The sequence below is a fragment of the Sarcophilus harrisii genome, chromosome 4, assembly GCF_902635505.1.
Source record: "Sarcophilus harrisii chromosome 4, mSarHar1.11, whole genome shotgun sequence".
NCBI lineage: Eukaryota > Metazoa > Chordata > Mammalia > Dasyuromorphia > Dasyuridae > Sarcophilus > Sarcophilus harrisii.
In genome coordinates, this window is record NC_045429.1 from 265,976,928 (window position 1) to 265,989,431 (window position 12,504).

Here is a 12,504-nt window from a genome sequence, read left to right on the forward strand (position 1 = left end):
ATACTAACCCTGCTAGATAGGGCTATTATTATCCTCATTTTACAGATGAGAAAACTGAGGCAGTTAGAAATTAAATGAATTGTCCAGGGTCACACAGCTAGTAAGTGTCTGAGAGCATGATCTCAGAACTTGATCCAAAGTTTATTATTCTGTGCTACTGTGTTATCCTAAATATTAACATACTGATTTTGCATTATAAAATTTTTGGGGACAATTTGGATTTAATTAAGATTGATTGATCAATCACTCATCTGTCACATCCTTTAAGACCCAACTGAAAAGCCACTTCTTTGACAAAGTCTTCAAGTTGGGAATTTTTAAAAAATGTTTCTCACATGTCATATTAAAAAACATTTTAACCTAGGCATTTATCATTGTCCCTTCTATCAATAGAAGAGTTGTGTGCCTCTAAAGGATCTGGGTAGTTTTTTTAAAGGTCATAGACCAAAAATTCTAATACAACTGGAGTTAGGATATTCTGGTTCAAATTCTGCTCCTGATAACTAGTCATATGACTATTGGACAAATCACTTAACTTCTGTCAGCCTCAGTTTTCTCACTTGTAAAAAGAAGGGGCTGTACTTCATGACTGTAGTGTCCCTTATAGCTCTAGCTCTGTGATCTTTAAACTTTTAAATGCTGTGTATGGAGGTGAAAGGTATATGGAGAAATTAAATGGGAAACAGGAGAAACCAAAAAAGTATTGGAGGAGGGTGTTCCTGAGTACTAGGCAATGATCTGGAAAGGTGAACAGTGTCTATTGTGTGTTGGATGCCTAATAAGTGATGAAGGTCATCTCATAAAGGTCTTAGAATTAAGAGCTCTCATTTCTTTCCAGTGTTGTTCAGTCAAGACTGACTTAGGAGCTGGGCCCAGAAAGTGTTCTATCAGTCAGAGGGTTTTGAAATAGTTTTCCTTCATGACAATGTGGACTGAACAGCCAACATGCTTCCACTGTCATTGTGGAGTGAGAAGGAGGAACCATATAAGTTTGAAGGACATTTTTTGCTTTTCTTAATTGGAGATACAGAGACTACAGTATTCAATCTCAGATTAGAAAAAGCTGAGTTCAAATCACACATCAAATACTTATTAGATATGTGACTTATTAGATATGTGATAAGATATGAATCCCTCCTTTCATTCATATCATTAGATATGAATAGTAGTATCTCTCTCTCAGGGTAGTGAGGATAAATGAAGTAACAGATGTAAAACGACTGGCTTGTATAAGTACTTGCTAGTATTGGTGGTGGTACATATCATTATGGTATGGTCAAATAATTCATTATCATTAGCTAAGCTTCTTACCACCAAGAGATTATTTTTTTTAAAATAGCTTGTAAGCATTGTCTCATTTTCTCCCTTCTAGTAACTTAATTTTCCTGAAATACTTCACTATTACCAATCTGATAATTGAGGTGAAATAAAAAAGACAATGCTATTGTAGACAGTGCTATCTACTATGAAGGTATTATTCCTACACCCAAGAGACTTTTCAGTAATATTTCTTATTTAGGGAGTGAGCAAGATAACATACCCCAATCAGAATGGTGGCTTTTTTCAGTTGTTTCTGTTTACTGTTTCTGACAGATGCCCTGATTGTTCTAGTTTTTGTTCAATTGCTCAAGTTGTTCTGTTTCAATGCCTATATTTCCATCTGCCTTTTGTCTATTTAAACACAAATAGTATTTTTTAGGGTCCAATTTAAGGTTCTCTCTACCTATTTAAATATGAATAGTATTCTTTAGGGTTAAGTTTAAGGTCTATCTGCAACCTTACTATTCTCCCATAGAGGACATTTTATCTCCTACCTTCATAGTTAGTCCAGATGCTGCTCTCATCACTCTAGGGTTATGAGAACCATGCTGTTTTCTCATGTCATTGGAATTCCCTACAAATTATTAGTTTTTAGAGAAAAAGTATTGGACCCTCTTATTTCTTCATGTGATATGAGATATACATATATATATATATATGTTTATTTATATGTGTATGCATATAGGTATTTATATATTTTTCTTTTGTATTTTTTGTGCATTTATTTCCTTATGTATGTATTATTCCCTATTACCCCTCAATAGATTATTACCATCTTAAGGACCAAGAAAATATTATTTTTGTCTTTGTATTCCCAGCCCCTGAAAGACTGCCTCCATTTCTTAATAAATGTTTATTGGATTGAAATGAATAAAAATTCTTTCATTTTTTTTTTCATAGGCTGGATCAGATGGTGAAAGCATTGGAAACTGCCCATTCTCTCAGCGTCTCTTCATGATCCTGTGGTTGAAAGGGGTTGTGTTCAATGTCACCACTGTGGACCTGAAAAGGTAACAGAACCACTTAGGAGAGTCACACAGTTCCAGATGGGGATGCCTTTAGCCTAGGACATTTCAAGGGGTGGAGTAGGTTGGAATCTTTGAATTTCCAGGACTAAAAGAACCATGCTCTTACTTTTTTATGTCACTGAAATTCCCTATAGGTAATTAGGATTTAGAGACAAAGGGTTGGTCCCTCTAATTTCTCCATGTGATGTGACTTCTGTCATTTTAAAAAAAAAAAAAAACATTTTGATTACTGGTTATAAGACATTCAGGCACTTTCTAATAGGAGACCAGATTTGAAGAAAGTTAAGCTGTTTATGTTGAACACTCTTTTGTCTGTTAGTAATTCACCTTCTTAACTTGGGGATGGAAGTGAAATCATCAATCAAGGCTCAGTTCTTAGCTCTCTGCTTTTCTCTCGTATACCCCCTTTCCTAGTGAGATCATCTTTTCTTTTAGGGTCCTTTTATCTATTTTTGCTTTCATTCTTAACATCCTTACTTTCATTCATTCATTCATATACATGTATATAGATATACACATATGGATGTACATGTATGTGTATATAAATATATATATATATAAATACAGGCATGCATATACATAAATATATAAGTAGGTATATGTATATATATATATATATACATACATATAAGTATATATATATAGATACACAAAGGTATATATAGATATAGATATATAAATATCTCTCTATAGGTATATTTATATGATACATGTGTGTGCATACATGTTTATTTGCACATATATACATGTGCACATGGATTCATTTACATGTATATATACTTATACATATATTGTTGAATTATATTTTGTCTTGACTAACCTCCTGATCTCTCACTGCAAATTTCCATCTGTTAAGTAAACTTTTTACATGAATTTTCCACAATCACCTAAAACTCAATGCTCTGTAAACTGAACTACCCTTCCCTGTGTATCTCCTGACTCTCCTTATGAACAGGAGCGTAGAGATGATCTCAATTTGGAATCATAATTCAGATATGCTATATTTAGACAGACTTAAAATTCTCATTGCTTACTTAATACTGATATTATATTTTCTCTTGTGGATTAAGCCAGGGCACAAGTCCTATCCTTTGCACAAACACACACAATCTCCAGTTATCAGAGCTTAGACCGGCACATTGTCAACATATTCTTGTTGACTTGATTTGACTCAGTATATAGATCTCTGTAGACCACCATTCTTGCTTGCATCTGTTATTCCTTATTTTCATACTACATTGAGGGCTCTTACCCCAGGCTTTCACCATGTATCTGGCCACAAATGCTATCTCAAGCATTGGCTCTTCTTTCATGCTTCCATGTTCACAGATGGTTTCTAGCCATCTCATTGCCCCATATACCAACCCCTCTGCCTTCTCCTTCATATCCCCGTCTTTCCTTACCCCTGAAATTGCAATTATACATCTTCACAATTGCTATAACAATGTAGAGATATAAAACTGAAAACTTCCTGGATAAGTAAAAACACACATAGGAGAGCTGTATTTTGTCTTTTTTTTTTTAATCCCCAAACTGTACTTAGAACAGTGTTTGGTACATAGTATGTTCTTAATAAATATTTGTTGACAAATTCACCTATATTTATGTCTTCTTTCAGTCCTACAGCATCTCAGCCTCTTGACAGAAAGTTTTTTTTTTTTTTAATATCTCTTTTGAAGCAAGTTTTGTTCATTCTTCTTTCAGAGTATCTCTCGCTTCAGTCCTTTCCTTCCATTTCACATTAACATCCAAAGTCTTATCTCTTCAAATGCACATTAGTTTTCCCATTGGAGGCAGAAGACCAATCTACTTTCAATTTCATCTATATTTTATTCTATAAGCTGCTGCAGGAGTAATTCTCATAAAATGTCATTTTCATCATTTCTTTGTCATGCTCAGAAACCTTCAATGGCTCCCTATTGCCAGGCTTTATATACTGACATTGAGGGCCTTCTACATTCTGGCTCTGACTTAAGTTAATTGATTCCAAGCTAATCTCCTAGCGTTTTTCCTCATAAAGGAGAATGTCTTCAGTTAGTCCGGCCTACCCCTTGTTCTTGATCATTCCCTTCACATACTATTTCCCTCATCTAGAATAATGTCCTCTGTCTTTTTGGCTTATCCAAATCCTTTACATTATTAATTAAGATTCAGAATAATGATGATAATAACAAATATCTAGCAGTTGTATGACAGTTTTAGGTTTGCAAAGTACTTTATATCTGTTATCTCATTTGATCTTCACAGCAGCTCTAGGAGGTAGATATTATTGATTATTCAGTCATTTTTCAATTGTGTACTACTTAGTGTGATCCCATTTGGGATTTTCTTCACAGAGATACTAGAGGGGCTTGTTATTTTCTTCTCCAGCATTAGGCAGCATCAGGACTGGAATCGGAAAGATTCACCTTCATGAATTCAGATCTGCCCTCAGATATTTCCTAAGCTCCTGGGCAAGTCACTTAACCCTGTTTGCCTCAATTCCCTCATTTGAAAAATGAACCTGAGGAGGAAGTGGCAAATAACCCTATTATTTTTGCCAAGAAAATCCTGAATGCGATCACAAAGAGTTGGACACAACTGAAAACAACACAGCTTCCTTCCTTGTAAACTTCCTTATAACTTTCTTGTAAAATCCCAATATAGTCACCCTCTAAAATCCTAATTTCTTGACCTTCAGGGCAAAAAGTACTAATTATTGAAAAATAAGATCAGTGTTACATCTTGCTTGCTAGGAATCCAAGAACTGCTTCCTTACATCGTTAGCTCTCAGGAAAAAAAAAAAAGGAGATGAAACTAAAACAGGCCCTTTTATTTGTCTGAAGTGAGGAACACATACAGAATAAACAATGAAACTAAGTAAATGAGATTTTTTAAATGCTTTTGGAAGGTGTGCCACAAAGCACAGCTGGTAAGTGTGTGTATGTTTTAGGAATGGTATGGGAACAGCAATGTAATTGAAATTCTTCCTTGCCTCCTCCCTTGTCCCAAGAATCTACTCCCCTCCTCCCAATTGATTTCTCTACAATTTTAATTTAACTTCAGGTTGATCTTAATTCCAGTTACTCCCTTCTTATTTTCATAACCCTTCCACGACTACTTTCCCCATTGCCAAGGCCCCTAGAAAGGGCCCTTTTTCAAAGAGTATATTTAAAGAGGAACTCTAACTTCACATCCTTCACATTGAATTTCCCCTTCTTTCTAACCTTATTCTTTCCTATAGGGGAGGGATTCTCACCCTTTTTTATATTATGGATCCTTTAGCAGTCTGGTGAATTCTGTGAACCTCTTCTCACGTAAAGTTTTAAATGCATAAAATGAAATATATAGTACTATTAAAAAATAATAACCACTAATTGTATTGCAGAATAGTTATCAAAATATTTTTTAAAACAAGTTCCTGGATCCCAAGTAAGAATTCTTACTTTAGGGGAATATTTCTCCTTTGTTTAATGCTGTTTCTTTATTTCTTTTTCAACTTTCACCTGCTCAGGCTGATTGTGCTTATTTATTACCAAGAAACTGTCACAGGCCTGTCACAGCTTTTTTTCCCCTTATGCTGACCATGTCTTTTATAACCAGTCATGGTACACAGATAGTTAATACAGTCACATTGCTATTTGCTGTTAATTAAAAGTTGCTATTTATGGCTGTTTGGTTGTTTTAGTCATATCTGACTGACTCTTTGTGACCTCAAATGGGGGTTTTCTTGGCAAAGATACTGGAACACTATGCCATTTCCTTCTCTAGCTCATTTTACAGGTGAGAAAACTGAGGCAAACAGGACTAAATGATTTAAGCCAAGAGTTACACAGTAAAGCAGTATTCAGGCTGGATTTGAATGAGGCTCTTCCTAATTCCAGATGTGGTGGTCCACCATTGTGGACCTAGCTTCCCTGAATTAAAAGTACTTTTCATTTAAGATGTCAGAAAAACGTCTTTCTTGATTTTTTTCTTTTTTAATTGCTGTCAGAAATGAATAAAGGATTTATTAAGTGCTTACTATGTACAAAATACCATGCTAAGTTTTGGTGGTACAAATAGAAAAGTAAGGCAGTTCTTGTTTTTAAAAAGTTCATCCTAATGAAGGAAATGACACAGGGAAAGTTTCAGCTAATTTAAAAAGCCCTATGGTCCTTATGGAGCAATTTTGGAGCAGCAAAACTCATGTTAATTCCTTTTCTTTGTGAAGAAGGCTCTTCAGTATCCATAACTGTAATGCTAAGTAGCATTTATTTATATAGTTCTTTTAGGTTTGCAAAGTGCTTTACAAATATCATCTCATGTGATTTTCACAAGAGTGATATGACATTATTATTTCCATTTTACAGCAAAGCTTACAGAGACAAACTAAGTAACTTTTCCAGAGTCATAAAACTAGTGTCAGATTTTGATCTAAACATCAGGTAAAGGACTCCACCCACTGGACTTAGCTACAAATCTTTCATTTCTGGTAAAATGGCATTACACTGAGAAATAAGGGATCCCCCCGCGTTCTAGTTTTGCCTCTCTTATCACTAATTGTGTGATCATGGGAAAGTCACTCCCTTACTCTATATAAAAATTTCTCCTGTACAATGAAATAAGGGCAGCTAAATGGAATAATGGATAGAACACTGGGCCTGAAATCTGAAATACCTAAGGTCAAATCCAGCTTTAGACACTTATTAGCTCTGTGTGACACAGTGCGAGATACCTCTCCCTGTTTGTCTCAGTTTCCTCATCTGTAAAATGAGCTGGAGAAGGAAATGACAAAGTACTCCAGACTCTGCCAAGAAAACCCCAAAGGGGTCACAAGAAATTATACAAGATTGAAATGATTCAACAACAAATGAAGAGTTCTTTAAGATGATCTAACACTAAATCCAATGGTCTCATTGCATCCTGAGTCATTACCAGTCTTCTTGACATTTGTCTTGCCATTGGATTCTGTTGACTTTGGAGGAGAAAATGAGGCTGATGACTTTGTGCAGCTCTGCTTCACTTAAATTTAATTCCTCCACAAGTCAAGATATTACTCTCATGAGGTCATTGGATCTCTTTGACAATGAAGGATGAAGAACAACAATAAATTCTATGGTGCTGTATGTCACAAAATAAAAATGCAATTACTATATAACACTATGTACTCTTACAGTATGACTATTTATCTTGGGTATTAATTCCTTGAAGTTGTAATAATCATTAAATATTTAGCTCTACCTACTCTTGAAACAACTTTTAAAAACCCCAAAATAATTTCTTTGTTAAGTTACTACGCCATTTTTAGACATCTCTATCCAGTAACATCAGATGAGTTGAATATATAATCCCTAGTTGGGAAAAAACAATAGCATAAGAAACTAAATTTGAAATGTCCTTTCATTGTTTATTAATAGATGTTTGCTTCAAAGTCTGTTGGGATATATAGTTTGTGAACTAATGTCTAATATGCCTCTGTTGATTTTTTTTTTTTCTCTATCTAATGGTCTCCAATGCCTGATATTTTTATTAGGGATTGTTAACATATCACAGTAGTAGTCTTACCATTGTGAATCAGAAGTGACCAGAATTTAGCTATAGAGTGAATAGTAGGACCACTTCATCTTATATAGAATGTCAGCAAAGAATCTTAAATTCTCTGTGTCTGAGAAAAATTTTCTTTGAGGATGCATTTGTTGCACAATTCATACTTTTCTTATTTTCAGTTATTCTGTTAAGTATATTTTTGTTAGGCAAACGATATTTGTGCTACCAAACTATGCTAATTTCCAAAAGAACTTATTAAAAGCAAAAGATATGGTGTTATATATAAGCTATTGGTATAACTAAACTAAGCTTATAGCTAATCACCTATTTATGGATTGTTCTTGCCCATTTTTTTCAAGTAGGACTCAAAGTATGGGCTTTTTATCTTTCAGTAAAATTCAAGACTATGGAACCAGAGTGTATGAGGGCTAAAAGAGGAACTTACCAATCATTTTTTAAATATTATTGATCATTTTATTGAAGTTCAGAAAAGTAAAGTAGTAAGCTCAGGATAATCAGTTGATAGTTAATCACTGACTGGAATCCAAGTTTCTTCTCTCTTAACCCTATCCATTGCCTACTTTATACCGCATTACCTTCTTTCCTATTAAGCCTTTTCTTGTCCTTTTTCAATATTTTTCTTTTTTTCACATAAAACCTGCCTTTATTGAAGGGTCAGATTTGTCTTTATGAATGAGAGAGTCGGGTATTAGATTTAAATAGGTTTCAAATTTCATTAATTTAGGAGGTCCTTCCAGGGATGCAGATTGCAACTTATCCATGCCTACTAATCCTATGTGACTCTTGTCTATGTCTTCCCAAAAGTTTGACATGGGGAATTCACCCAAGGTGACTAAGGAAGCAGATCTCTGTTTGAGTTTAATTTTCCTGAAACATTAAGTAGGGTAATATGAACCAACACTTGCTTTTCACTTTCTTTGTAGAAAGCCCGCTGATCTGCATAACCTGGCCCCTGGGACCCATCCACCATTTCTGACATTCAACGGGGATGTTAAAACTGATGTCAACAAGATTGAAGAGTTCTTGGAGGAAACCTTGACTCCACAAAAGTAAGGGAGTATTTATTTTTTGGGGCTTATGAAATATTGGGGTGAGGAGAAACTATACTGGGATCAGAAAATATTATGTGTCTGATTTGTAAAAGTGTGTTCATCAAGTTTAGTTTGGTCAAAAGAGTGCAATAATTGGAGTCTTCTCAGAGAAAACTTAAATTTTATAGAGAAATCTATCAGGTGCCAAAAAGGCTTAGACACAAAGAAGGTTTATGGTATAAATACCCCTTCTTGACTTGAGTCTTCCATCTTCCACTTAGGGAAAGTAGGGGACTGACCTACCTCATTCACTCTTGATACCAAGATTCCATTAATGGGAAACAAATGCTTTCATACCACACCTAGAGATTAAAATGTTTAATATACAAATACCCATAGTGTGTCATGATGGCTATGTTCCCTCCAGCAGCTCTAAATAGCACCAGTTGAGTCTCTGTGATTCTGATACTTGAGGATATTCTATTTCTGAGTTCTTGTCTTCATTTTTTATTTTTCACTTCAAGATTTACTCTTTTAGGGCTTTGGGCAATCACATTTGATTAAGGGGACAAAAGAGGACTAGCTTTGCCTTTGGTTGGCTTTACAGGTGACCACAATGAAGAAATATATGGGGGCCTGTCCAAAATTAAAGAAATATTTAAATAAATGCTAGTAAATATTTAATAATTTAGCTCTATTTCCCCTTAAAATATACACATGGAACACTTTTAGTTTTAATTAGCATTATTAAAATTTCACCATCACTTTCTCATGTCTAGATGATCAATAAAACAATAAATCAAGCCTCAGGTCTGGATTTGGAAAGATCTGAGTTCGGATCTGGCCTCAGACACACTATCACTTAATTTCTTTGCCTTCATTTCCTTCTCTGTAAAATGAGGATAATAATAGTATTTAGTTCCTAGGATTCTTATGAGGATCAAATTAGATAATAATTGTAATGCAATTAGCATAGTGCCTGGTACATAGTAAGGGGCATATAAAATTGTGAGCTATTATTATTACCATTATTAATTTTCTGCTAGTAAATGCTCACACTGAAAATTTAGTAATCAGTTCTTTTGAACTAGTAAGTTCAAATGGCTTACCTTTTATCAGTGGAGGCAATTTGCACACACAACACACACACACACACACACACATGATGTCCTATGCAGTAAAGAACTAGTTCACTAGTATAGCAGATAAGTGAAAGTGTCACAGAGTGTGTGTGTGTGTGTGTGTGTGTGTGTGTGTGTGTGTGAGAGAGAGAGAGAGAATGAGAGAGAGAGAGAGATGGACTGGATAATAATATCTATCTATATTTAGGGTCTCTGGGTGGGTGAAATTATGTCACATACATTATTAAAACTCATAGCTGACTTGACATATATTTAAGTCATAATTATGCTCCATAACACTTGAATTAAAGATCTATGCATTTTAGAGTGGAGAGGAGAGAGAAAAATAGGTATCAGGAATCCAGTGGTGCAGTGAGAAGCCATGGTATAATGGAAAGATTTGTTCTGGATTTGGAGTTAGAGGCCGTGGCTTTAAATCCCAGCTGTCACTTTTATCTGTGTGACCTACAGCAAATCATTAATCTCTCCTGACTTCAGTCCCCTCATCTATAAATGAGAAAATTGAACAAAATGGATTGTGAGGTTCTTTGTAGCTTCGTTCCCTACTCTCTCACAAGGTACTTTTTAAGCTCAGATTTTTCATCCTAAGCCCTAAGTCATACTTGCGCTCTCATACCTCCAATAATGTGGCCACCATTTTTGCATAAGGACCCCCAAAGGATGTCTATGTACTGGCAAGAAAACTGTCCCTCTCAATATAACATGGAAGGATTTGTAATGCCTGCCCATTCACTCATAGGTAGAGATTGGTAGCAGGTTCTATTGCACATATAGTTCCTCAGCTCATAGAGGTAATCCATTGTATTGTCAATGACTCTGTCTTCCATTGGTTGCCAAGACCCCAAAGATATCATTCTTGATGCACCCCGCCATCTTAGATAGTTTTACCATATGTGGGATCAGAAGATCATAGATCTAGAGCTGAAAGAGACTTCTAAGGCATCCAATGCAAGTTTCTTCTTCATTTTAGAGATGAGAATCCTGAATTTCAGTTGGTTAAGTGACTTTCTGTAGGTCAATAATAAATAATAAGTGATAAAGTGCAATTTGAGTGAAAATTCTCTAACTCCAAATTGCATTTTCTTTTCACCAGACCATTTGCTTTCTCCATTTTGGGGATATTCCTAACTGGTCTTTATTATAGGTTACAAATTTTCCCCTATGTCTACTTTATAAATACAAGTATGTCCTAAGATCATGTCATTAGTAAGAGAACAATGAAAAGGATAAAATGAAGAAAGCAATTGATAACAATAAAAGGACAAATTAAGAATTTGAATGAAGAAATCTCTAAAAAAAATTCATAATAAATATTTTGTTCAGAATTTTCACTTTTTAATCTTAGATTTTTTTTCTTGAGAAATCTAATTTTTATGATGTGTCCTATATTCAAAGGAAATTCTAGATCCAGATCAGTACAATAAGCAACCAATCCAATGTTCCTTCTGCTGGTATTTAAGAGAATTATTTGAAATGTTAATGGTAGACATAAAAATCACTCCCAACATGTGAAACTAAGAACATCTTTAATCACAACTGTCTGGGATTTTCCTTTCCTGCTAGTTCTTTATATGAATACCTCTGGTCAGGGGCTCTGATCAGTGGCTCAGGAGAGAAGTTCTTTTCTTATACCTTGGAGAGAAGCATCTAGTTGTAAGGGTCTGATGACCTACATATATTTTCAGAGTTGAGTGGTCACTGGGGGTAGTCTCCAGTTCATCAAAATGTGTGCTTTCTCCATGCATAACATTCAATTATGTAATGCTTTCCCTCCTCATCTATATCTCTGTTAATACTTAGTTCCTTTCAGAACTTCTTTTCTTACTCTCATGATTGTTAGTCCTCTTCAGACTTCCACACTTTCCCCACAATTATTTTGTATATTTTTTTCAGTTTTCTTATCTGTGTATAACTCATATTAGTGAAAGACCACCAGTAAGGTTGTGAAAGACCACCAGTCAGGTGGTGAAAGACCACCAGTCAGGTTAACAGTTGGTGATGCTAATTGCCAAGGAATTAACTTTAAAATATTCAGTTTACATCAATCAAAAAGTATTTATTGATCATTGTGCTAGGTGCTGTGGAGAATACATAGGTGTATTAAAACATTATCCCTGTCTATAGTCTAGTTGATTAAATAGAAAATAAGTCAAATACATCTGAAAAGATACTAAATGGCATATGTGCAAATAACAATGATTGGAGAAATATAATGAATAATTTTGATTATATATAATTAAAAAGTTTTCTGCACAACAAAACCAATGAAGCCAAAATTAAAAGGGAAACATGATACTAAGAAATAATTTTTATGGTAAATTTTTCTTTTAAAAGTTTTATTTTTCAAATATATAGGAAATATATATTTCAAATATATAGGAAAATGAGTCAGATTTATAAAAAATAAGAAGCATTCCCCAATTGAGAAATGGCTAGGATGTAACCAAGCAGTTT

General features: G+C 34.5%; 1 protein-coding gene across 3 annotated transcripts in view; it reads left to right on the top strand.

The window, feature by feature from the left end:
• The window catches only part of CLIC5 (chloride intracellular channel 5), a 183,348-nt gene that overhangs the window by 122,685 nt on the left and 48,159 nt on the right, over positions 1 to 12,504 (top strand). For all 3 annotated transcript variants that reach the window (XM_031964756.1, XM_031964757.1, XM_031964758.1), the window contains exons 2-3: positions 2,221 to 2,330; positions 8,801 to 8,926. In XM_031964756.1, the coding sequence (XP_031820616.1) occupies positions 2,221 to 2,330; positions 8,801 to 8,926 (236 nt within the window). The remainder of the gene's footprint in view (positions 1 to 2,220; positions 2,331 to 8,800; positions 8,927 to 12,504) is intronic.